We start from the raw sequence: 27,105 nt of genomic DNA, 5'->3' as shown, positions 1-27,105 counted from the left end.
CCTGACGTCGGAGCGGGCGCGACCTCTCGGGGAGCTCCTCCCCGCCGTTTCCGGCAGCGCTCTAGGCCGAAGAGCCGATACCAAAACGATCGAGCAGGGCAAATGGGGGCGGAGCGCTCTCTGATCGATGCGATCAGTACTTATTTAGTGCTGCCCGCTCCGGCGACAGTCCGCCAGGAGGCGGAGCGAGTCCAAAATGGCGACTCTCAGGCTGGCGCGCTCCGTGCTGCTGAGGCTTTGAGGTGGTGGCCAGGGGTCGGGGGGACGATTTCCCCGCCACGGGGGCCCTGGAGGATGAACCGGGGGCTCTGCTAAGGTTAGGCGGCGGGGGTGGAGCGAAGTGGCAGCAAGGGCTGCAGTGGAGTCCACGGAGCGGGATGTGCGAGAGTTACTCCAGGTCGTTGTTGAGGGTCTCGGTGGCGCAGATCTGCCAGGCGCTGGGCTGGGACTCGGTGCAACTCAGCGCCTGCCACCTCCTCACGGACGTGCTGCAACGCTATCTGCAGCAGTTGGGACGGGGCTGCCATCGGTACTCTGAGCTCTGTGAGTACCGGGCTGGGTGAGGGAGGGTTGCCACTGGCAAATCGCGAGTGACACCTTCAGTTTCCCCTTCGCTAGCTCGTCATCGGTGTGACTTTTCAGGTCCTCACCCCTGCCCTGAAATCCGGTGTCTTCTCGGCCTCCACTCTCCGTCGCTCTCACTCACCTTTGAAACTCTGGTCACCCCCTGATGACTCTTCCTCATCCGCTAACTTCCCGCCACCAGTCTGGACGCCTTGTCCCCGATCCCAGCTCCCTACCCTCTTTCGCTGTCCTCTCGCGGGCCTCGGGGTTTCTTACTGTCTAATATTTGGGGCATGTGGAACCATCCTCAGACTGTCTGCTCGCTCTTTTACCTGGCTCTTTTTCCTTCCTCGCCCGCCAACTATTACAACTAGTTGTCACAGGCGCTCCGTCTACCGGCCGTTTCCCAGGAGCCTGGCTCCTCCTTAGTTCACAACACACCTCACTGACAGCCCTGCTCCGGGGGAGACCCTGCCTTTACCTTTTGTATCTGTTATTTCGTAGACTGCATGTGTGCTCACTGTTTCTCAGGCTCCGCTGTGCTGTTTCACGGATTCGTTTAACTTTCGTTTAACATCGCAGCCACCCAGTGACTTTCCCCTTTATATTTCTTATTGGTTATCACTGTGTGGTACAGGGAGCATAGCAATTTAGGTGGGTTCTCTAACCACTCTGGGCCCCCGGGTTTAATGTTTCTCAGTGAATATCCGGTAGTGTTAATACCTAATAGTATGGAATGCTTAATAAAAGTCTCATGTCTCACTGACCTAAAGGTCATGATTTTTACAATGGCAAGCTGGAGAACTGGATGAAACGTTTTATAGGGTATTTTGCTTTATTAAGATGGTTCCTAGATCTCATAGGAGCTGCTCTCATAATTCTGCGTGCATCTCTGTTATTTGTGACCCTGCCTTGTAATTATCTGTGCGTGTCTCTCACCCGTGCTCTATTCTTTCCTGTTTCCAGGAGACTATTGAACCCTTTACATTATATTTCTATTTATTAACCTAGTATGAAGCCATAACATGATTGCCATCCTGAAAAATAAGTGAAAGAACTGATAACCCACTATCATCATAGCTACCGACTTTGCCTTTTGGGCTCCTGGTGTGTATATTTTGTGAATCCTTGGTGTCACTGATGCCTTGCATTCCAAATTTAGATCAGAAACACTGAGAGCATAGGACTGCAACACTGATGGCACAGTCCTCTGTTGGCTTTTGCTTCCCTCTCCCTGTCCATCTTCCTAAGTATACATACTGTTAAAGGCTATGTGTAGTCCAAGTTACGGTCGCTACCACAGTCCTTAAAAAGGACAGAGCTTCTATACCTCTAGGTCATCAAAATCCCCCGAATGCATCATTACCGTATCTGCCTTCTATACAAATATGTGTTGTCGCTTTCATCTAGTCAAAGTAATCATTGTTATGTGTCATTGTGAACCCTTTTCCTAATGATCCAATTTCTTTTGTCAGTTTTCTGAGTTTACAGTGAGAACACACTTACCAGGTTTGTTCTTCCCCATCAAGGTTTGGTGAAGTTTCCTCCACCGCAACCCTCCAATCCCCATCCCGCCATGCTGGTGTAATTAATGACTGACTTTTTTTCTTCTTATTTAAATTTTTTTCCCTCAAGGTAAATTCAAGTATTAAAAGCGATCGTTAATTCACCACATAATTAGTTTGTCTGTTTCTGTAAGGTAATGATTCCTGTAAGCATTTAGAGACAGGTGTTTCTGTATATGTTGCATTATGTGCTAAGTATGGGTGCATGTATTGAAAACAGGTGCTGAATCTTTCAGGATGACTCTTTAGGTTTAGTAAGCTTAACATTTTTATTACAGAGACAGTAAACGCAAAAGGAATATGATAGAGCAAAGATGGTTGGGACTGTGGATTCCAGGGTAGGATTGATTCACAGAAGAGAAGAGACTTCCGTTGGACAATGAAATACGGTTTATGAAGGTGAAAAGTAGTGCAGGCTAGAAACAACATAAACTAAAATATAAAAGAAGGAGCCCTGTTTGTATAGTGGGTTATGTTGGGCTGCTATCCACATGGTTAGCGGTTCAAACCCACCAACTGGTGGGAGAAAGATGATACTCTTTGTTCCCATAAAGATTTACAGCCTTGGAAACCCATAAGGGCAGTTCTGCCCTGCCCTGCCCTGTTGGGTCACTGTGAGTCAGAATCAACTCGCTGGCAGTGCATTTGAGAAAAGATATAAAAGTAGGCTCAACCAGGAAAGTAACCAGCTTGACAGATATGATGGATCGATTTAAGGGTAATAGAAGAAAAAAATTAAGCAGGACTTAAAAGCTAGCAAAGGAGTTAGATATAGCATGTGGTGGTGGTGATTAGCTGCTGTCTAGTAGACCATCGGACTAACAACAACCCTCTGTACAATGAGACGAAACACTGCCCAGTCCTTGCACTGATCATGGATTAGACCATTGATTGATTTTTGAACGAAGATCACCAGGTCTTTCTAATCCATTTTATTATAGAATCTCTACTGAGATCTGTCTAGCGTCCTAGCCAGATGCCTGTCTCCAGTGACAAACAGACACCCATGAAGTACATTGGTCATGAAATGAACCTGTGCCTCCTGCATGGAATGCAATGACTCTACCTCTGCACCACAAGGATCGACTCATGCAATACATCATAGATACAGGAAGACATACCTCTGAGGAGAGACAGCCTGATGAATGTGGTATCTTAAGAAACTTGCACCAGTAGTGAAGCGCAAGAGAGAGTTAAGTGGAGAAGACTCGTAACTTTACTGAGATGGTGATAGTCGGAGTAGAGAGAGAAAACAAAACAAAAACCTACCTCAGCCTGAAATCCATGGCAAAAAGGGAAAACAAAGTACCAGGAGCTCTTGGATTGAGACTGCAAAATTTTAGGAGGAAGTAAAGATAAGTTAAAAAACAAACAAAACAGGAATTAAAATGCTCATAACAAGGATCACTCATTCACTGCCACTGAGTTGATTCTGACTCCCAGTGACCCTATCGGACAGTCACTAAGACTGTAAATCTTTTTTTTTTTTTTAAGATTTATGCATTTTATTGTGTATAAGTTACTCATCCATAGAATAAAACAAAGTAGAGCTCTCTTTCTCATTGACTTTATGGACATTGAGCAAAAGAAAATAATTCTGACCCTCCAGTGATTTTTAATCCAGATCATTCTTTTTGGGCTAACGTTCACTATTACACAAACTAAAAGTTGCCAAATGTCTACTTTGTTTGTTTTAATTATTTTGGGGGTACTCGTATTGCTCTTATCACAATCCATCCATCCATCTGTGTGTCAAAGACATTTGTGTATTTGGTGCCATCATCATTCTCAAAACATTTGCTTTCTACTAGAGTCCTTGGTATTAGTTCCTCATTTCCCCCCGCTCCCTCCTTCATGAACCCTTGATAATTTAGAAATTATTATTATTTTTTTCATGTCTTACACTGACCGATGTCTCCCTTCTCCCATTTTCTGTTGTCCGTCCCCCTGGGAAAGGGTCATATGTAGATCATTGTGATCAGTTCCCCCTTTCTCCCCTCTACCTACCCCTGCCCCTCCTGGGAAGCTGTAAATTTTTATGGAAAGCAGACAGCCCTATCTTTCTCCCACAGAGTAGCTGGACCTTGTGGGTAGCAGCCCAACAGGTTGCCCACTATGCCCCCAGAGCTCCTTGGCAAGGGCACTCACTGTCATTGAGTCGACAGGGCATCATAGTGACTCTACAGAGCAGAAGAGAACTGCCCCGGTGGGTTTCCGATGCTGTAAATCTTTATGAGAGTAGAAAGCTTCATCTTTAGGTATAGGTAAAGCACCCCTTTGGAAAGAAACCCTCAACTATTTATAATGTTGTGTCTAGGTATTAACATCATACTAATTTAACCATTTAAATGGCATCTTCTACTTAACATTTTAAGATTACATGTAAATTACCTTTATTGTCTAAGTCCGTCCTTATAAATTTTCTTAGATTTAAAAAAAATGAGCTAGTGGTATAATTCATTTAACACTGATTGAATGACAGCTATATGCTAGCCACTGTTTTAGGTGCCAGGGGTACATCTGTGATTAAACAGAGAAAATATAGTGGACATAGTCAATAGAACATCTGAGTTGCTTGATAGTAAACATAGTACCAGTAATAGTTATTGAGGATTTACTGTATGTAAGCCACTGTTCCAGATGCTTTTGACTGTCAATAAACTACTTTTAATATTTGTTCCAAACTAGCTGGCTTTTAGTATGAATTTTCTGTGTTGTTTTGGTTTTGGTTGTCAACCATATTTAAAATTGACTTTAAGAATCAGCTTTCCAACTTCTTTAACTAACATGATGTTCTATTTAAAAATCGATTAAGTTCTTTCCAATAAGTCTTACATGTATATTATATTTGATCCTAACCTGCATGTTTACATAGTCCCTTTTTTCTTTTTCTTTCTCTTCCCCCTTCCCATTTTTTCTTAATATTAAAAAAAAATTCCTGGGATTTTCATGAGAGTAATTTTATTTGCTTTTGACATTGTTTCAGATGGCCGCACAGACCCAATTTTGGATGATGTGGGTGAAGCTTTCCAGCTGATGGGAGTTAATCTTCATGAACTAGAAGACTATATTCACAATATTGAACCTGTCACTTTCCCACATCAAATTCCTTCATTTCCTGTGAGCAAGAACAATGTCCTTCAGTTTCCTCAACCTGGAAGTAAAGATGCAGAAGAAAGGAAGGAGTACATTCCTGACTACCTGCCACCCATCGTGTCTTCTCAGGAAGGTTTGTGGCTTTTTGTGTGTTTATTCATTTGTTTCTCACTCACTTTTTCTCTCTCTCATTTGTGACTCATTTTTGGCTCTTTAATTTTCTTTGCTTTCCTAACTGAGTTACAAAATGCTATGTCAACATATAAACTCTAGAAATGCAATAAACATATTTTAGTGTTATTTACAAATTACCCTAGCCCCAATCCGACAGATGTAACCACGATACCACAGGCAGAATCATGCATGGCAAGGTTATGTCTAATGAGCTATGTTTCTCCTTTGCACATTTTAAGTCGAGGAGAACAGAGTGCGACCCCAGAGAGAAGCCTTGTAGTAGATGTAATATGAGAGTGGGCTATTAAATACATTAGAAATATTTTGAAATGTAAAGAAATGTTGAGTTCTTATCTTTCTCCTCTTACTATTCATGTGAATGGTACACTTGCTTCCTACTGAGAACAGTGGATTGTTGTGAACATTCTTTAAAATGCAGATTCATCTCCCCTTTTATATGATGGGCAGAAATAAATTATGCTGGGTGTGATAGAATGTGTGATTGTAAAACAATAACTCCTTGGGCACAATGGGATGCCATTGCAGTGTTTCTTTTTCACTACATGAGTTTGCATGCTGATTGTTTAGGTTCGTAAGATGCTAATGAGATCCATAAGTAATATGTAATCCTAATGCACATATATTTTCTTGTTTGAAAAAAGAAAACAATACAAAGACTTGAAAAGTTGCAGTTCGTGTCTTAGAACGGACCGTGTCACTTTAGTAGCATTCTGAAATGTTGCCTATTCGTTTCCTGGACTAGGCTTAGAATTAGAATCTGTGTGTTAACGTCTCATGTGAGAACCTGGGAAAACCTCGAACTGAAGTTAGAGGGATTTATTGTAGGTTGGTGGATTGTCATCCACACAGTACCGTGGGTACAGTGGACTCTACTAAGTAGTACTCAGGGAGTAACTGGTTGTGCTGAAATTCAAGTACCACATCTGGCTTAGTAACAGCCATGACAAATGTGGAAAGAGATTACGGTAACTTTTTGGAGAGTTATGCTTTTCTGGCTTCAACCTCTTGGGAAGTAGACTTTGTTGGCAGCGTGGCACTTCCTACGTGTAAATTCTTGAAGAGTTAATACTGATTCAAAAACCTTGATGCAGCACTCTGTTGCCTCAGGGCCTAGACAGTGCTCTTTCAAAGCGTGCCTGTAATAGATGCTCTTGAACTTAGTTAAATAATGCATTATTTGTAGGGTCTTGACTACAGAAGTTCCTTATTTTTCCTCCTTTCCAGGTCTACTGATATTATTAACAGCCAGGAGTTGGGAGTCTACAGATGCACTTCAGTCATTTCCAACTTCCTTTAGTAACTGCTCAAAACTCTATATTACCCCTCTATTGAATTTATTTGTATTTGCAACCTGTATTATTTTTGAGCAAATCTTACTGTTTACAACCTCTTGTATAAAGTAGCCCTTTGTCAAGTCCATATTCCTTATTTACCTCTCGTATAAAGTAGCCCTTTGTCAAGTCCATATTCCTTATTTTCAGTGTTTATGATCTTCCCCCAAACCAAATCATCAAACACATTGCTGTCCAGTACATTCCAAGTCATAGCAATCCTGTAAGACAGAGGCGCGCTTCTCAATAGGGTTTCCCAGGCTGTAACCTTCATGAAAGCAGACTGCCTCATCTTTCTCCTGCGGAGTGGTTGGTGAGTTCAAACCACCAACCTTTTGGTTAGCAGCTAAGTACCTGACTACTGTGCCACCAGGGCCCTGCTTTCTTTCTTAGAAACCTACATTTGTTAGAACTTCTTTGAACATTTTTACTTCCTTTCCAAATAGAACAGATGCCTTTAAATATCAGCCTTCTCAAAAGAGGATTTCATGGCAGAAGCTTGCTAATAGCTGGATTGAAAATGAGTCTTTTCGTCGGCAGAGCCCACTGCCACCAAATTGAATCCAACTTGTAAGGACCCTATGGGACAGAGTCAAATAGTGCTTTTCGTTTCCTAGACTTTAAATCTTTATATGAACAAACAGCTTTGTCCCACAGAGGGACTGATGGCTTCGAAGCACTAACCCTGCAGTTAGCAACCCAATGAGCATTGCTGATGATAGAGAGGAAATTAATTTTATTCCCATAGTCCTAGGATGTTTTTATTGCTATTGTCATTAAATAAGATTTATTAAGCATCCTAGACATCTTCATGAGAGGCCACCCAATGCCACTGAGTTGATTCCAACTCATAGCAACACTGCTGCATAGACAGACCTGCTCCCTAGGGTCTCTGAGGTTGTGAATCTCAGTGAAAGCAATCAGTTCGTCTTCAGTGGACACAACCCAAGTACTTCTCAGTGGATGAATGGATAAACAAATTGTGCTATACACGCAGTGAAATACTACTCAACAATAAGGAATAATGATGAAATGTGAAACATTGGAAGATGGGTGAACCCGGAGAGCGTTGTGCTGAGTGAAATGTCAGTCACCACAACACAAGTATCTGCTATCAAAAGACAAGACAAGGTTTACACACAGAAACGTCCTTTGATGATTACCAGGAATAAGAGAATGTGGGAAGAAGATTCACTATATTAGTAGCATGCTAACTTTGGTGATGGACAAGAGACGATAAAATATGAGGAACATCAGCGCAACATAACCAAGGCATAGGAAGACCCTGAGAGGTACAGAAGGGTGAAAGACAGTCATGGTAAAGGCTTCTTATTAAATGTGCACTCCTGCCACAGCAGTAATAGCAAACAGTAGTGCAGCCAATGGATACACCCGTAATGTAAGCTGCAAAGGGGTAGGAAGGCAGATGGGAATACACTCATATGCACATACTGGTTGGCAGCAGATATTCCTACATAGATATTTGGACATGCCGCAAGTAAACCCCTGTACCTAGTAGAGTGCTTAGAGGACAGTCACACAGATCTCTTTGCCATAACCAGATCCCTCTGGGGACTGAGACACTGGGTTTGAGGGCTCAGGACTGTAGTCTCAGGGACATCTAGATAAATTGGCAAAATATAGTCCATAAATACAATATTCTATATACAACCTTCGTATGTAGCGACAGAAGTCTTAAAAGCTTGTGAGTGGCCACCTAATTTACAACTGTAGGTCTCTTTCTGCCTGGAACACATAAGAGTGAAGAAAACCAAAGGCTCCAGGAACCAAGCAGCCCAAAGTATTATGAGTCACATGAACCACAGCTCTACTCATTCACCTGGGATCAGAAGAACTAGATGATGCCCCTGGATCAGGTACCGGTGAGAGTGAGAGAAACGGGTAGAACAAAATGCAAATGCATGTGAAAGACCAGACTTATGTGTCTGAAAGAGGCTATCACCCTTACGCGCCCTTCTAAGTTAGAACTATAGCTACTTTCCAGAAGCACTTCTCAACTACATAAAGCACACAATAATCCCTGGGAGGAGCACACCCCGCAGAACAAGCAAAAACTACATGATACCCCAAAGGCGGCATTTGCCCCCAAATGGGGAGCCTAAGGTGGATCTGGGAAGACGGGGGCTACGCTGGGAGCTGCAGCAGTGTCAGAGAAATCTGTGTATAAACCGTTAACTGGGAAGCAGATTATCTGGCTTTGTCAAGTTACCTAAACCACAATAAAATGTATGTTCTTAAAAATAAAAAAGCAATTCATAGATGATGAAACACTTAAGATTTTGTGCCCAAAGTTCTGTCTTCTATTAAAGAGTTGAATGGGTTAATTGTGTTATTTGTTGTTAAAAAATTTTTTTTTCTTTAGTTGAGAGTCAGAAATTGATTTAGTTTTAATCTTTGGTTCAAGAATACTTTCATCGGTTAGGGTTAGGGAAAAAAAGAATACTTTCATCATTGATCCATGTGTGACTAGTATTTATTTACTCAATTAATTCATCAGCTCTTTTTCCTGAAAGCCCTAACAAGCACACTCGCCCAAATCAAAGCTGATAATCTACATTTAACCATTTGGTCTCCCTTACTTATTTTTATAGAATGCAAATAATACACAAAACTTCTCTAAAGATATCACAGTTATAAACTGCCAAGGAAATATAGGAGTTCAGAGTGACAGGATAGTTAAAGAATATAAAAAAATAAATGTTTTATTTTTTTAGATACTGATTTTTATCTGAAATTCCTTGGTTTTTCTTCTGGATTGTTTAACGTAAAAGAAGGCTCTTACTGTGTTTGAAGTTTTATGTTACTTGCTCTAAGATGTTTGCCTCAGGGAGAAAAGTCATCCCCTTGACCCATTTAGTAGACTCTGATACTATTACTTTTGGGATGTCTACTTTCATTGTTTTTGTGTTTATTATAAATAAACTTGTTTCGTCAGTACAAGGTTAGCGCTACATACAACTTGAGAGGTCTCTTACACCCCATTCTCCCTGTTGTGAACAGCTTACATAAATGTCCATTTGCTCCAGTTAAGGAATCAATGGTGATCGATTATAATCGACTGAAGTCTATATTAAGATTCCCTTAGCTTTAGCTGACGTCCTTTTTCTGCCCCTGGCTCCAATCCAGGATACCACATTATATTTAATTTTCATGTCACCTTAGGCCCCTCTTGGTTTTGACAGTCTTGATGGACAGTTTTGAGGATTCTTGGTCTAATATATTCTAGGATGCACTTCCACTGAAATATGCCTGATGTTTTTCTCATGATTAGACTGAGCTTGTGGGTTTTTCCAGGAAGAGGACCACAGAGTCATTTTCATCGTGTCAGGTCAATTCTGACTCACAGTGACCCACTAGGAGAGAGTAGAATTGTTCCTTCGGGTTTTCATGACTAAATCTTTGTGGGGGCAGGCCACCTGATCTTTTTCCCAAGGACTGATTGGTGGATTTGAACTACTGACCTGGCACTTAGCAGCCCAACATGTAACCCATGTGCCACTCAGGCATATACTATATACCTGATTTATCAGCAAGGTTGATACTCACTTTGATCACTCGGCTGAAGTGTTGTCAGGTTTCTTCACTGTAAAGTTATTAATATTTCCATTCTATACCCTGTAAGGAAGTCATTCTGTGCAGCCCACACTAAAGAAACGGGTGTTTTGCTCCCCCTCTTTGAGGGTGGAGTGTGCATATAAATTATTTGGAGTGCTTCTGCGTGGGGGATTTGCATATTCTTCCCCAGACATTTCTATTTTTATTATGAAGCACTTTTATAAAAAGTAAAAGTTTGTAAGTTAGAAAAAAATGAACAATATTCCACTTCGTTGAAAATAATTCCTATTTTTATTTTAAATATATTGAAAGTACTGGTAGAAAGCAATCTTTTCCTATGCAAAACATCACAATTTGAAGTCGTTTCTTGATCTATCTTCCATCTACATCTGTACATTTCTAAAGAGGGTATTTCCATCTCTAACCCTTTCTGAAGGAATTCGGCACTCTTCAGCTTGTTTATGTCAAAGTGACGTTGATGAATGGACTCCAGGTATGGTCCTTTGCAATGTTCTTTGAATTCTTGGGACAAAAAAAAAAAGCCTGAAGAGGCAAGACCAGGACATTAGGTGGATGGGATGAGGTCTCCTAACAGAATGCGTGTCGGACACCCCTTGCTCCCCTTGAAGAAGGAGCCAGTGCATCATGATACAGAAAACATTCTTGGCACAACTTGCCCGATCCTTTTATTACCAGAGTAGTTTTCAATTTTCTTATAACTTCTTCATAATAAGCACTCAGGATCATCCTGTGTCCTGCAGGGTTCCCATTGCAACCTTAAAAGAGAGGCTTTATCACCTTCTGAGCTAACCCCTCTGCCTGAATTAAACTGGCCCCCATATCCCCTTGAAAGTCACGGTTTTGATTGGGCCCGTTTGTTGAAGGCACCGTAACGAGACGAGGACGAGCGTATTAGAGAAGTTGTCTGCTGCCAGAGACGTGTTTGCTTCTCTACGCCCAGGCATATATAAAAGGGAACGCGGGCAGCAGTCCTTTCTGACTTACCTTGTAAAATCGAGGCCTTCGCCGCACCTCCTTCCTGCTCCCATTTCTCAAGGAATAGCCTTATTTAATTGGTGTGACTCCTTCTAGTAGATCTTTTCCTTGAAACTTTTGTTCTTAAACTCAAGGATCTGTCCAGTTGCTGTTTATTTCTCAGACAACTAATATCTGCAAGTAAAGATATAAAACAAAATGTGTACGGTTACCAAATGTAAATTCATTTGCTTTCCAAACAGTCACCCAAACCACAATAAGCAAACAACCAACTGAAATCTGGCTTTTAATCTTACCCTTCTCTTGTAGCAGCTTTCAATGAGATCACCAATTATTACCTAATTCCTGTGCTCATGGAAATGTTTAACCCATTGAGGGTCTGTTTTAGTGAATGGGTAGCTCACTCTATGAGGTAGAATGCTTTTGGAACCACCTCCTCGGTGGAAAAATAGAACTTTATTCACTAAATTAAAAGCCCTCCATGTGCCACATCTCAATTACAGCCTCCTGGTTCATCTGATTTTTAGCATTGCCCACAATTGAGATTTTGTTGATTGTGTACATAAAGTTCAATATGTTTCTCTTCGCTTTGATTTCCTATATATTGGCAGCTGGAATTTAAGGCTGGATCAAATTCTGGTTAAATACCTTTGGCTAGACTGTAGGGAGTATTAAGAAGCCTGGTGCTGTAGTGGGTTACTAGCTGGGCCGCTAACCACAAGGTCAGCAGTTCAAAAGCACCAACTGCTCTGTGGGAGAAAGATGAGACTTCCTACTCCTGTAAAGATTGACAGGTTCTGAAACCCATGGGGCAGTTCTGCCTTGCCCTATATAGAGTCAATATATGTTAGAATGGACTCAGTGGTGAGTTTAGAGAGAGGTATGATAGGTAGGAGACTAATAGTGTTTGATTTTCACTTAAAAGTATTATTTATTTATTTTTAGTGTGGATCTTCAGTACCTCGTCCCACAAATTCATTAACCCAAACCAAATTTACTACCATTGAGTCATCCCTACTAATAGTGTGCCTCCATGGGTTTCTGCGGTTGTAACTGTTTACAGGAGTAGAAAGCTCAGTCTTTCAGTTGCTGGTGGTTTTGAACTGCCCCAACTCGTCACCACTATGCCCCCGAGGCTCTTACAGATCCATCAAGGGACGCAAAGTGATGCGATTGTGTTTGTATTTTATTCTTTAGTTTGAATTGTTTTATCAGGATGTCCATTTTTCCTTTCTGCTCTGCTTACTCGGTGGTTCAGTTCATAGAAGGAAAGCAGGGTACAGACTTGATTTAAAATTTTCATATACCCGATTTTCAAGATAGGTGACTAATAATGCGGCGTACAAAAACATGTCATTATCAACTTGGGTATTGAGACAGTGGTTGCAGCAATAGACACAAACATAGCAAAGATTGGTGCCCAGGAGAATGGTGGGACGCGGTTTCATTTTGCTCTCAGAAGGTTGCCCCCGTGAGTGAGTCAGCGCTGACTCAACAGCAAGGAGAGCAACCTGACCTCTCAGGAGGCCCTGGGCGGCGTGCACAGCTGATGCCGCTGCTGCTTGTCCAAGTACATATATGAGATCTGAGTCTACCCAACAGCACCTGAGAGGAAAGCCCTGGGACTCTACTTCCAAAAAGCTCGCCCCCAGAGCCCCAAGGAACCCCATTCTCTGATACACATGAGGTTGTCAGGAGTCAGAACGGACTTGGTAACAGCATGGATTTCTTTTGATTTTTACTATGTGTCAGGTTTTGTACAAGGAACTGCTCAAAGTGGAGAAATGAAAACTGTCTCTACCTCCACACTCTGGCCCTCTCCTCCTGGGTTTACTGGGAATGTGCTTGGGCCGGCCTTGTGTAAGCACAGAGACTTCCTTACCAAGCCAGTTTCCTTCCTTTTGTTTTTTTTTTTTTGAGCTGTGCTTTTATTCTTTTTAAAAAGAAAATCTGATTTTGTTGTCGAGAATATACATAGCAAAATGTACACCATTCTAAAGCTTTGATGCGTACAACTCGGTAACATTACATTCTTCGAGTTACCCCCTCATTATCACCCTCCTCTGCGTTGTTCCTCCGAATAATAGAAACTCGTTGTCCCCTAACGATCCTGTCTAATCTTTTGAGTCGCTGCTGTCAATTTGATTCCAAATAGTTCTTAAAAGAGCACACTGGTCAACAGATCCGTTTTCTTTATGGACGGAATCCCATCAGAATATCTCTGGTCACTTGAAGTTTCACTTCTGCTTACCTGACCGGAAAAACCACACTCGCTGCCGTTGACTCGACTCCAACTCAGAGTGACGATAGAGGCCAGGGTAGAACTGCCCGTGACTTTCTGAGGCTGTAACTCTTTATGGGAGTAGAGAGTCTTGCGGGGTGGCTGCCGACCTTGGAGTTGAGGGGTTTCAGACTGCAGACCTTGCAGTTAGCCCAACTTGTCACCACTACAGCCACAGGGCTCCTTTACTCAAGCTATTCAGTGCACATTTCTGTTGTGGGTCCCCAAAGCGGGTGACACTGTCCGCCGGGTGGGGGGATCTGGCATTGTCTGGGGAGCTGCAAAAATAGATAGCTGTACTTTATCCTAGATGATAGGCCATCATTGACAGAGTCCTGGTGGTGTAGTGGTTACCCATTGGGCTGCAGTCTGCAAGGCCCACAGTTCGAAACCACCAGGTGCTCCTCAAGAGAAAGTGCTTCCTATTCCCATCAAGTGTTCCTGTCTCAAACCCACAAGGCTAGTTCTACCTGATCGACTCAATCAGAACTGACTCAATGGTAGTGAGTTGAGTTTTATGGGTTATCATACAAGTTTTTCAGTGCTGGGGGAGGAGTACTGAGTAATTTTTTAAAAATAGGGGCAGGAGGTCAAATAAGGTCGGGCCTTTTGCCATCTGACTTATGCCTACTTCACATATTAATTTCTTGCCACTTATTGTTCCATCCTTCATGGTGCTCCAGAATCCTCAGCTCGCTTCTATTTCCCAGAAGGAGCCAGATGCTTTTGTGTCTTTCAGCAAATTCAAACTCATCGTTGAGTAATCCTGACTCATGGTGACCCGATTTTACTCCTGATTTGGAGTTTCCCTGCTGTGCCCATCTCCACTCCTTGGAGCTCCCATGTGATATTTGCCTCCACCATTGAACGTCATAGACTTTGCTGTCGTTACCAATTTTATTTGTCTTCAGAATGTATGCTGGTCTTGCTTCCTCTCATTCTCCGTTCCACTTTATTTTTTTGTATAAAATGTACGGGCCTACCTCTCTCCGGTTAAATTTCAAGACACAGAGAAGGTTGCTGAGTGCTGTTCTTTGGGACATTTGTTCAAATCAAACGTACTTTATAATAATAGCTGTCTGTGACAGAGATGGTAGTTACACTCCAGATTTCTTCATTCATTATCTGGGTATTCTCAGAGTACAGGTATAGAACAGAAAGGTGGTTTTTAAAAAATCATTTTTGGAGAATTACACAGCTCTTATCACAATATATCCATCCATCCATTGTGTCAAGCACATTTGTACATATGTTGCCATCATCATTTTCAAAACATTTTCTTTCTACTTGAGCCCTTGGTATCAGCTCCTCATTTTTTTCTCTGAACCCTTGATAATTTATATATTTTTTTCATGTCTTATACTGATTGATGGCTCCCTTCACCCACTTTTCTCTTGTCTGTCCCCCTGGGAGGGTTATCTGTAGATCATTGTGATCAGTTCTCCCTTTCTCCCCACACCTTACCCTTACTCTCCTGGTATCGATACTCTAATTATTGGTCTTGAGGGGTTGTTTATCTGTCCAGCATTCCCTGTGTTGCCAGCTCTTATCTGTACCCATGTATATGTTCTATTCTAGCTGGATTTGTAAGGTAGAATTGGGGTCATGATAGTGGGGGGGGCAGCATTAAAGAACTAGAGGAAAGTTGTATGTTTCATCGTGGCTATACTGCACCCTGAGTGGTTCATCTCTTCCTTGTGACCCTTCTGTAAAGGGATGTCCAATTGTCTACAGATGGGCTTTGGGTCCCCACTCCGCACTCCCCCTCATTCACATCGGTATGATTTTTTGTTCTGGGTCTTTGATGCCTGATACCCAATCCCATTGACATCTCATGATCACACAGGGTGGTGTGCTTCTTCCATATGGACTCTGTTTCTTCTGAGCCAAATGGCCTCTTGTTTATCTTTAAGCCTTTAGGACCCCAGATGCTATATATTTTGATAGCCAGGCACCATCAGCTTCCTTCACCACATTTGCTTATGCACCCATTTTGTCCATGTCTGGAAGGTGAGCACCATGGAATGCCAGGTTATTAGAACAAAGTGTTTGTGCATTGAGGGAGTACTTGAGCATAGACCCAATGTCCATCTGCTACCTTGAAACTTGGCATTTAAATATATGTACATAGATCTATTTCCCTATTGTTATATATAAATATATTTACCTATGTACATGCCTGTATTTAGACCTTTGTAAATGCCCTTTGCCTCCTAGTTCTTTCCTCTATTTCCAAAAAAGACTTATATTGTGACTCCTCATTTATATATTTATTTCCCCTTTTCAAATTAGCTTATTGACTGTGATTACTTAAAAAACAACTTTTGATCATACCTTATTTGAATCCTTTACTCAGATTACTTTATGTGTTGATTACTGTTTTCTATAGAAAAGCCTTCCATATTTCTGTTCTGTGATTTGCACTCCCCTCCCCTCACCACCAACCCCCAGTGGTATTTTTGTCCCAGTAGTCCTAGAATTTTAGACACCATGCACAGACGTTGGTCCCAAGTGGCCTGCCTGACTTCTCATCCATCCAGGATTCCTGCTACAGAAGTATCATGGCCTCCTCAACAGAGAGGGAGGGTAGGGCCATTGAGACCCAGTGCCTGACTCATCACACCCCAGGATGGGGCCTTGAGTCCTCCTAATTCCAAAGAAAATTTTTTTTTAAAGAATGAATTTTCTACCTGCAGCATAAGCATGAGGTTTCTTAAAAATACTAGTGTCTCTTGCTTTGCGTTCAAATGAGTAAAATTTTGCATTCAAGTAGAAGTATATATATTCTAGAATAGAATTTGTTTGCTTACAATTTAAAGTGGACTTTGCTGAACTTCTTTATTAACTTGTTCCTGTAAATATGTCTGAATGAGGAAAAAACATGCATTTCTAACGTTATAATAACATGGCTTCAATGTTTTTAAGTCAACGGATTAACCATATCTCAAGTCTTTAAAAATATCTTTACATTTTACTTACTATGACCGTATCTATTTCTTTCTTCTAAGCATCAGAACAGAAAGAAATGTTTAATTTTTATTATCTTGAAAATTGTTCAGAAATTTATTGTCTTGATTATCCACAGTTCATGTTTACCATCTATGTGCATGTGTGTATATATGAGGGAGAGGTAAAAGGAAGGATTTAGGGATAGAGGACAGGAGGGACAAAGAAGGTGTGGGGTCAATGAAGAGTAGGCTATTAAATGAAACCTCAAAGGTAGTACCTTTGTCAAAGGTTAGGTTAATTGTCTAGCTTTATAGCACTTTTGTTTATTAAAATCAAATCAAACCCACTGCTGTTGAGGCCAGTTTGATCCAGAGTGACCCTTTGTAGGGTTTTTCAAGGCTGTAAATCTATAGGAGAAAAAACCTCATCTGTCTTCCTTGGCGTGTCTGGTGGGCTCTAACTAATGACGTTAATTGTGGAACACTTTATGCCACCAAGCCGCCTTCCTTTATTAGATGTGATAATATCAAGTTATTTGTGTTCTTTAGGGTCATTATACATTAATCCTGTCCTGTGGTCCAAACCAAAAATCCAAACTGACAGCCATCGTGTCAATTCTGACTCATTCATATAATCCTATATGACAGAGTAGTGTTGCCTCTGAAACTGTGCGCTCAGCAGGAATTTGTAGAGAAATAAAACTTATGATTAGATAGATAGATTTATACAGCACGAAGGAATATAACAACTAATTAGTCCACTCAGCAGTACACAGGGCTCAGTTCAATTCCTTCCATGGAACAGTTAATATACTGAAAGCCCTTCAGCTCATGAGGGCTGCTGGTCCAAGGTCAAGTATATAGACAGCTGAGTCTTCCCTCAGGCAATGCAGACAGAGTCCACCTACAGGCAACAAACAGCAAGGCAGGTCACCAACAGTCAGCAAGATGACAGGATCTGACAGCCCCAAGCTCAAGTGATGTATACACCAGCAGTGTGGCGGGTCTTGAAGGAACTTCAAGCTCTTAGTCACACGATCCATGGGTTGGCAGTCCCACAGGTAGTGCAGCTCACAAGTTGAGACAGAGAAGTAGCTAAAGCAGCCGCACGCTGGTCTGATCAGAGAGCAAGAGAGTGAGGGGTGGGCCTTGCTGAGCCATTTACCTCTTTGCTCTCCAATCAAACTGCAACCTTATTGATCACACATGTTCCCATTAGCCAGGTTGGCACAATAAACCTACCTATTGCAAACAGTAAATCTTTACTAAGAGCTGAAAGCCTCATCTTTCTCCCTAGAAGCAGCTGGTGGGTTCAAACTTCTGACCTTTCAGTTAGCAGCCCAATTCATAACCCACTAAGCCACCAGTGTTCCTCTGTTCTATGGTACATAAGTGAAATTAAAATCACTTTTAAAGTTTGGTATCCAAATAGCTACGAAGCACCTACTGTATGCTAAGCACACTGCTTATTTCTGGATAGACGCAGGTGAACAAGAACAACCAAATCCAAAAGGCATTCTCTGACATCCTAGATTTTTCAGTTTACTTGGAGAAGGGAAGATTAGGCAAATGCATATTTTTAAATGTAATTTGAGATATTTGAGAAAAAAACACAAGGTTTTTTTAAAAAATAATTTTATTGGGGACTTGTACAATTCTTATCACAATCCATACATACATCCATTGTGTCAAGAACATTTGTACATTTGTTACCATCATCATTCTCAAAACATTTGCCTTCTACTTGAGCCCTTAATATCTGCTGCTCATTTCCCCCCTCCCTCCCCACTCCCCCCACCTCACAAACCCTTCATCATTCTAAATTATTATTATTTTGTCATATATTACACTGTCCGACGTCCCCCACCTTCTTCTCTGCTGTCCCTCCCCCAGGGAGGAGGCTATACGTAGATTCTTGTAAGCAGTTTCCCCTTTCTACCCCACATTCTCTCCACCCTCCAGGCATCGCCACTATCACCACTGGTCCTGGAAGAGTCATCTGTCCTGGATTCCCTGTGTTTCCAGTTGCTATCTGTGCCTATGTACATCCTCTGGTCTAGCCAGATTTGTAAGGTAGAATTGGGATCATGATAGTGGGGGTGGGGGTGGGGGAGGAAGTATTTAAGAACTAGAGGAAGGTTGTTTGTTTCATCGTTACTACCTTGCACCCTGCCTGGTTCATCTCCTCCCCACAACCCTTCTGTAAGGGTTGTCCGGTTGACGACCATTGGGCTTTGAGTCTCTACTCTGCACTCACCCAGATTTACAATGATATGATTTTTTGTTCCTTGATGCTTGATACCTGATCTCTTCGACAGCTCGTGGTCACACAGGCTGGTGTGTTTCTTCCATGTGGGCTCTGTTGCTTCTGAGCTACATGGCTAATTGTTTATCTTCAAGCCTTTAAGGCCCCAGACGCTATATCTTTTGATAGCTGGGCACCACCAGCTTTCTTCACCACATTTGCTTATGCACACGTTTGTCTTCATTGATCGTATCAGGGAGGTGGGCGCCCATTCATATGATTTTTAGTTCTTTGATGTCTGATAACTGGTCCCTTCTGCACCTTGTGGTCAGACAGGCTGGTTTGCTTCTACCATGTGGACTTTGATGCTTCTGAGCTAGATGGCCGCTTGTTTATCTTCAAGCTTTTAAGACCCCAGACGCTATATCTTTTGATAGCCGGGCACTGTCAGCTTTCTTCACCACATTTGCTTATGCATACATTTTTCTTCAATCGTGTCAGGAAGGTGTGCATCTTGGAGTGTCAATTTAATAGAACAAAGTGTTCTTGCATTGAGTAAGTGCTTGAGTGGAGGCCCAATGTTCATCTGCTACCTTAATACTAAACCTATATATATATGCACATAGATCTGTTTCCCCACACTCATAGAAATATATTTACATATGTACATTCCAGTCTTTGGACCTGTATAAGTACCCTTTGTCACCTAGTTCTTTGCTCTATTTCCTTTTACTTTCCTCTTGTCCCACTATCATGCTCAGCCTTCATTTGGGTTTCAGCAATTTCTCTCGGTTACCTTGCCCTTGCTGAATCCCTACCAGGCCACACACACCCTCCTTGCTACTGATTTTGGATCACTTATTGCTCCCCTGTTCCTAGGTTAGTCATCACAACCTCCTTTCCCCCACCTCCCCCTCTCCCGTGTCTCCCCAGAACCATTGGCCCTGTTGTTTTCTCCTCCAGACTATTCATCCAGTCTATCTTATCTAGATAGATCTGTAGAGATAATAATATGCATGAAAAATCAAGTCATTGCTAGATAGGCAATGAATGAGAACACAGCTATGACAATAAAAAGGGAAACCAATTACCCATAGAAGAATAAATTAATTAAAAGAAAAAAATTTTTAAAAGAAAGAAAAACCTGTAACTAGATCAAGGTCTGATTTTTTATCTCTAGGCATGTCCTTCAGTCAGGTCCAATGGGGTACCATGCTTTGGCCCCAGGTTCTGCCCTTTGTACTCCCTTGGGGGCTCCCTGCTCTGCTCCCACGGTTGCTGTGTCACATGCTTTTAGTGGTTTGACTCACAGGGTCAGTGTGGCCAGTCCCAACTCTGCGTCTTTAGTGTTGTCCCCCTTAGGACCCTGGGCCATCAAGAGATAGTGTATCTTGTAGTGGGATCAGCCATATTGTACACTCTGTCCATTGGCTGTTCAGAGCGGGGATATCGTCCTTCAGGCCTGATGGGCCAGGATTTGCTCCACTCTCTTCCTCCCCCTTTTTTGCTCCCATTTGTGCTTATCAGACATGCCCCTCTCTCCTAGCTGCAGCTTCAGTGCCGTCCTCTCAAGTAAATTCTTCTGGGGTCAGGGGCAGTTTAAGGTTTTCTTTTTTCTCTTCTTTTTTTAAAAAAATATAGAACGCTTCACGAATTTGCGTGTCATCCTTGCGCAGGAGCCATGCAAATCTTCTCTGTATCGTTACAATTTTAGTATATGTGCTGCCGAAGCGAGCACTAAGGTTTTCTATATGCTAAAATATAGCAGAAGATTCTAGCCTCATTAACTATAAGGATGGAGGGAACCTATAGATTGAATTTTTTTAAATAGTTGGCATAAAGTGATTAGATTAGTAAATTGTGATGGGAAAGAAGGTCTCAAGAGAGGATATACTATTGGAAGAGGGTGTTGGTTGAGCTCACTGTAGTGATACAGGTCAGAGATGAAAAGGACTTGGATTTTGAGAGTGCTGTAGTGGAAGGGCCAAATTTCAGAGAGATTTATTTCGTACCCATTATTGGTTAGGCACCATGCTTAATGTGTGATGCAAAGGCTCCCCCTGTCATTCATTTCAATTTAGTGAGTATATTTTAATTTTAGTTAAAATCTTTAATTTTAAGATAATTATGAGCTTTGGTTTAAAGGCTGAATCAGTGAGCTGTTACTCTAATTGTCCCTAGTAAGCTGCACTTCTATCTGGCACAAGGTGTTTCTGTTTTTAATTTTAATAAATCATTTTATTGGAGGTTCTTACAACTTTTATAACAATCCATACATCAATTGTATCAAGTACATATGTTGGCATCATCATTTCCAAAACATTTTCCCCTCCCTCCCCCATGCTCCCACTTTTGTGAACCCTTGATAATTTATGTACATTATTTTAATTTTCATATTTTACACTGTCCACTGTCTTCCTTCATTCTCGTTTTTGTTAGTTGTCCCCCTTATATAAATTATTTTTATTTTCATAATTTAACTGTCCACTGTTTCCCTTCACCCATGTTTCTGTTATTCGTCCCCCTGGGGGTGGGTGGGTGCATTGTACATCGATCGTTACGATCGGTTCCCCCTTTCTCTCTGTCACAGCGGTTATTGATTCACTCCCTGAAGACCACAGCTTAACAGACATTTATAAGATTGATGAACTTTGAGAGGAATAAAATAAAGAGAGCCTTATATGTGTATATGCAGGTTGTCTTGCCTAGGTCTTTACAATAATTTTTTTAAGTTTCCATATATTTCTTCTGTTGTTTTTGGTGATGGGCTTAAGTTTTATTCTCCTGCTATGAGTAATTTTTAATAAACTTTTCTCAATGTTTAGACTTGTAAGATTAAAAAATTTTAGGTAATATTTAAAAATGTAATTATTTTCATCCCATTACTGTGAACATGATATTATTATGATGTTAAAAAATTGTTGATGTAATTTTATTTTCAATACAATATCACATGCATCATCAATATTCATTAGTTCATTATTTCTCTCATGTAATCAGATTTGGTTAGTTTGTAGTTCTTTTTATATCAGTATTATGTAGTTAAATGTATTATTTAATAAGCCATTGGAAATGTTTTGTCATCATTCATTTTAGTCTTAGTGGAGACTTCAAGGTTTTTAGTCTAAAGGAGAAAACAATTTCTTTCTAAATGTGGAAGTAATTGCAACTCAGTAGGTGGCACCCTTTCCTTTGCTGCTGGTGTTACTGAATGTTCAGTTAGGTACCAACAGATGTTTTCAAAATCTTGAGACAAAGCATGCAACTTAAACCATTGCTAGCTTGTTTTGGAATATTATAGTAGCAATTTTTCTCATGATATAGCTTGTATGGAACTTTATTTGCTAGAGTGGCTATATAATGAAAACAGTATTTATTGTATATTTGTTTTGTGGTAAGTTCTGTATCTAGAACAAAATTTCTTTGTTTGATAGCAAAGGTCTGATGTTACCCTTTTTGAAACTAGAGTTTTCAAAAAGTTGAAGCTATCACTATTTAATGCTGCTTCAATGTTTTGATTTTTAAAACATCTTTCAACATTAGAAGATACTTTCAAAATAAACATACTTTCCCCATTTTAATATAAAAACTTTCATGTTTTTTACATTTCTGAGAACATTGAAATAGTTCTTGTTTTGCTCTGAATACCTTTTTATTTAACATTATTTTCTGCTACTTTCTTATAACATTATTTGTTGTATTTTTTCTTTGTTCCTATATATTTATGATTTTTTCCAAACAAATTTATTTCATCTTTATGTTGGATATTTAAATATTATAATGTCAAATCAAATATCTGTATGTATACTTTTCTTTTATATTATTTCCCTATGATAATTCCCAGGGTAAGAGTTTTTAGGTCAAAAGAATAAACATATTTGTAGTTTTTGATACACATTATATATTGCTTTTTAAAAGAGTTGTATCAGTTTACATTGCCATATGAATATCTGATTATACCAGTATTTTAGCAGTCTTACTAGAATTGAATTTTGAGATATAATATTTTTACTAATTTAGATTCTTAAAATACAATAGTGGGGGGTCATTTTGTTTTAATATTTTAGATAAGGAGAAGAAAAGTCCCACTAGATCATAACTACTATTATTTTGATGAAGTGTTCTAAGAGTGTGTATATCTGTGTAAATGAGCATGTGCAAGTGTCTGCACCCATTTTAACACAGTTTATAATTATGCTAATTATAGCATATACATCTCTCTGCTGTGTTTTTCGTTGAAGTAGTTCACTCACTCTGCTACCACTAAGGAACGTCTATTTGCTAGACAGTGTTAGGTATAGGACTGAGCATGGAGTGTATAAAATGAGCTTAAGTGATTTTCCTTGGGCGGTTCTCTTCATCATTCATTGTAGAGTATGCAGGACAAGAGTATGTCTGGGGTAGGTGGTAGTATGGAGTTAGGGAAATTTTCTATTTTGATTTAAATGTACTTATGGAAGCTTAAAAAAAACAAAAAAATTTTAATTCAATAAATCTCAGGAACTATATTTTCATGTTGAAACATTTTACTGTTTTATCATCTTAGGACCTATTTTATTATTAGTTGTTAATTATTCCTAACTGTCAAAAAAAGACTAACATAATAAGCAAATAGAAGAATGATGAAGTCACTTGGATAGAATGAGATGAAAGTGTACTGGATCATCATCCTTCATTTTTTTTATTGTGGGCCCCACTGTTTATCGATTAAAAATGTCATTAAAAGATGCATGTTTATGTTCATTCAAAAGAAAAGTAATCCAACAGAATGCAAACACAATACTATTACTATGTCACACCAGTATAATTTTGCTGAAGGTCATCCAAGCACAGTGGTAAAGGCCCATCGACAGGGTGCTGCCAGAAGTGAAAGCCTGGTCATGGAGCGAACATGGAAAGAGGCTGTCCCTGCCGACGTCTGATGCATCTGCTGACAGCAGAGAATACCAGAAAGATGCTTGCTTCTGTTGTATTAACTGTGCAAAGGCGTTTGACTGTGAATGATGGCAAACTGTGGGTAACACTGGAGAAGAATGCGGATTCCAGAACACTTGTTTGTGCTCACACGGAAACCGGTACACGGAGCAGGAGGTCGTCATAGGAACAGGACAAGGGGATTGATGCTCCGTGGTTTAAAATCAGGCAGGTACGCATCAGGATTGTGTCCTTTTACCACACGCATCCAATCCGTATTCTGAACAAATCTGAGAGGAAGAATTCAGCAGCAAGCATGGAGAAAGGCTTTTTAACAACCTGCCTTCTGCAGACGCCACCCAACCTTGCTTGCTGAAAGGGCAGAGGACTTGAAACCCTGACTGGTGAAGAGCAAAGACTACAGGCTTCAGGATGGATGCACTGAAAACCAGAATCTTCACAACTAGAGAAAACACTGAATCGGTCAAAGATTTCCTTACACTTGGATTCACAGTCGACACCCATGGAAAACCACAGTCAAGAAATCAGTGTACGTGTTGTGTTGGTCAAATCTGCTGTGAAAGATCTCTGTAAAGTACTGAAAAGCAAAGCTGTCTCCTTGGGGACTGAGTTCCTAACCTAAGCCATGGTAATTTCAGTCTCCTTCTAGATCATCGCTTCTCAACCTGGATTGGCGAACGACCCTTTCACAGGGGTCGCCCCATTCATAACAGTAGCAAAATGACAGTGATGAAGTAACAACCAAAGTAATATTATGGTTGGGGGTCACCACAACATGAGGAACTGTATGAAAGGGTCACGGCCTGAGGAAGTTTGAGGACTACTGTCCTATGCCTTTGAAAGCTGGGCACAAACTAAGGACTGAAGTCTTTGAATCATGCTGCTGGCAGTATGGAATATACCATGGATGGCCAGAGGAGGAGCAAATCTGATTTGGAGGAAGTAACCCAGAATATTTCTTAAAAGTGAGAGTGGCAAACTTCATTTCGTGTACTGGAGAAGAACGGTACCATCCTTGGTACAGGAGGTCAGTGGAAACGTGGAAGCCCCTCCCGTGGACCGACACAGTGGCTGCAACAGTGGGCTCAACCGTGGCAACAGCTGTGAGGACGACACAGAAGCAAGCAGCCTTTCGTTCTTGTTGTACACGGAGTCCTTACGAGTTCAAACGGACTCTGCTGCAGCCAACACCACCAATTGGTCTCTGTTTGTCCGAACTCAAAGGGACAAGACCAAAAAGCCTTAGAGAAGAAGCATTGATCACGTCTACCATACGGCCAGAAGAACTGTATCATTCCTGGCTTACAACTATCAAATGTTGTGATCAGAAACAGTAATAGATGAATCGCGTTAGAATGCGAGCAAAATGTGGAACAAAACCCAAATTCTTAAAAAGTCCAGAATTACTGGACTGCTTGAGACTCCTTGAGGCTGTCACCCTGAAATACTGCTTTTTTTTCTCCCAGCACTTTACTGATATGTGGTTCACATATCATACAATTCAGTAGTTCACTCACATCAAGAAGCATTATACAGTCATCACACCACAATCCGTTTTAGAACATTTCCCCCCATTCTTGTACTCAGTGTTACTAACTCCCTGGGAGCGAATAAACCATGAACCTTGCACCAAAACTTGAACCTTAAACCTTGAACCCAAACTATTCTGTGAGGTCATTTTTGGCCAAGTAACAGATTGGCTCCTAAAAGAAACACTATCGCCCGGTAGTACTATGCTTCTTTAAGCAACAATTCTGCGAAACCAGAGAGCCAGCATCTACGCTAGCGCAATGATGAGAAGGTCAGGGGACAGGGATGGTAGCTGATGGCAACAGAGCCATCGGAACAGAAATAATGAGGTCATGACACACTGGGAGAAATTGTTCAGTGGAAACCTCATTTGCTGTGGGAGATTGCGCTCCAAACACAATATTTCAAAGGAGAACTTGGTATAAACAATGGAAGTTGTAGACAGCTTGCCGAGGCCGGTGACTACTCCTGGCATGGGACAGAGTTTAACTTCAACTTGACATTGATCGCTTACTAAGCTTCACACTCTTCTCAAAACCAACACATACAGACTTACCATGTATGCAATGATGCCCGGTATCCTTTGATAGCAGTGAGAAAGGGTCTTTGCATCAGAACAAGTAAATATATTCTTCCTCTTAAGAAATAATTGGAAATAAGAAGTGCTGAAAGTGAATTTTCCCGTTAGAGCCCTGGTTACACAGTGGGACGCATTGAACTGCTCATTTTAAGGTCAGTGATTGAACCCACCAGTCACTATCAGGCAGAAAGATGAGGCTGTCTGCCCTGATATAAATTTAAAGCCCAGAAACCCAAAGGAGCAGTTTTATTTTGCCCTTCAGGATTGTTATGAATTAGAATGGACTCAATGGCAGTGAGCTTGAGTTCATTTTTAAATAATCTCAAGATATAAAAGAAATGCCAGAAATGGTTTTAAAATGTATTAAAGACTGGAAATGCCATACTTCCACTCTGCTTTTAGCTTTAATGGAAAGTTTAGAATTTTACATTTTTCACTTTTTTAAAATAAACATTTTATTGTGGGACGCTCTTACAAAGTTTATGACAATCTGTCATTCAGGTGTATAAAGCACACTTGTCCATATGTTCCCATCAACATTTCCAAAACATTTTCTTTCTACCTGAGCCTCTGGAGCTCCTTCCCCCCCCCCCCTCCTACCCTTGTGTACATTTTTCACTTTTCATGGAAAATAAAAAGTGGACATGTTTCACAATTATTAAATCAGAAAATGAATTCAAAGCAAGAGCAGTATATCTGGACTCTGATGATGGTGGTGGTGGTGAAGTGAATTGTATAAGTGAAATCTGACTCTGGATCTTCAGATGTTAATCAACTAGTTGAATTTACATAACTTGAACCATTGACAACTTATATGTACACGTACAATTGTGTATGAAGGGGCTTCAGAAAGTTTGTGGGACAATTCTTTAATCTTTTAATCCCATTTTACCATGAATTTTTAAAGCCTCTTTATAGGTGTGTGCATATACAACTTGAGATATTCATGTACCGTACAATTCACCCACTTAGAGTGTGCAGTTAAATGTGTGTTGGTATAGTCGCAGATGTGTGCAGCCACCACCACAATCTCCGAGTATTTTCATCACCTCTAGAGGACATCTGTATCTCGTTACCCTTTATTCTCCCCTCCACCTTGAGCAGCAGCTCATCATTTACTTTCTGTCTCTGTAGATTTCCTTAGTCTAAACTTTCATGTGAACGTCGTCCTATAGTGTGTGGTCTTTTGTGATTGGCTTCTTTTATTGAGCTTGATGTTCTTAAACTTCATCTATATGGGTAGTGTATTTCTGAAGACAAACA

At 40.8% G+C, this 27,105-nt stretch overlaps 1 protein-coding gene and 1 non-coding gene across 3 annotated transcripts in view; one reads left to right on the top strand and one right to left on the bottom strand.

Moving 5' to 3' along the window:
• Positions 1-212: 212 nt before the first annotated feature.
• The window catches only part of TAF3 (TATA-box binding protein associated factor 3), a 205,818-nt gene continuing 178,925 nt past the window's right edge, over positions 213-27,105 (top strand). Inside the window, exons 1-2 of one of the 2 annotated variants that reach the window (XM_075552400.1) lie at positions 213-543; positions 5,116-5,358. In XM_075552400.1, the coding sequence (XP_075408515.1) occupies positions 378-543; positions 5,116-5,358 (409 nt within the window). In that variant the 5' untranslated portion in view covers positions 213-377. The remainder of the gene's footprint in view (positions 544-5,115; positions 5,359-27,105) is intronic. The other variant, XM_075552401.1, reaches the window with a different exon arrangement.
• LOC142452036 (U6 spliceosomal RNA) lies at positions 20,429-20,535 on the bottom strand. Its single transcript, XR_012785101.1, has one exon. It is a non-coding gene; the product is annotated as a U6 spliceosomal RNA (small nuclear RNA).

This window comes from Tenrec ecaudatus, chromosome 6, assembly GCF_050624435.1.
Source record: "Tenrec ecaudatus isolate mTenEca1 chromosome 6, mTenEca1.hap1, whole genome shotgun sequence".
NCBI classification, from domain to species: domain Eukaryota; kingdom Metazoa; phylum Chordata; class Mammalia; order Afrosoricida; family Tenrecidae; genus Tenrec; species Tenrec ecaudatus.
This window is presented reverse-complemented; position numbering and strand designations above follow the sequence as displayed.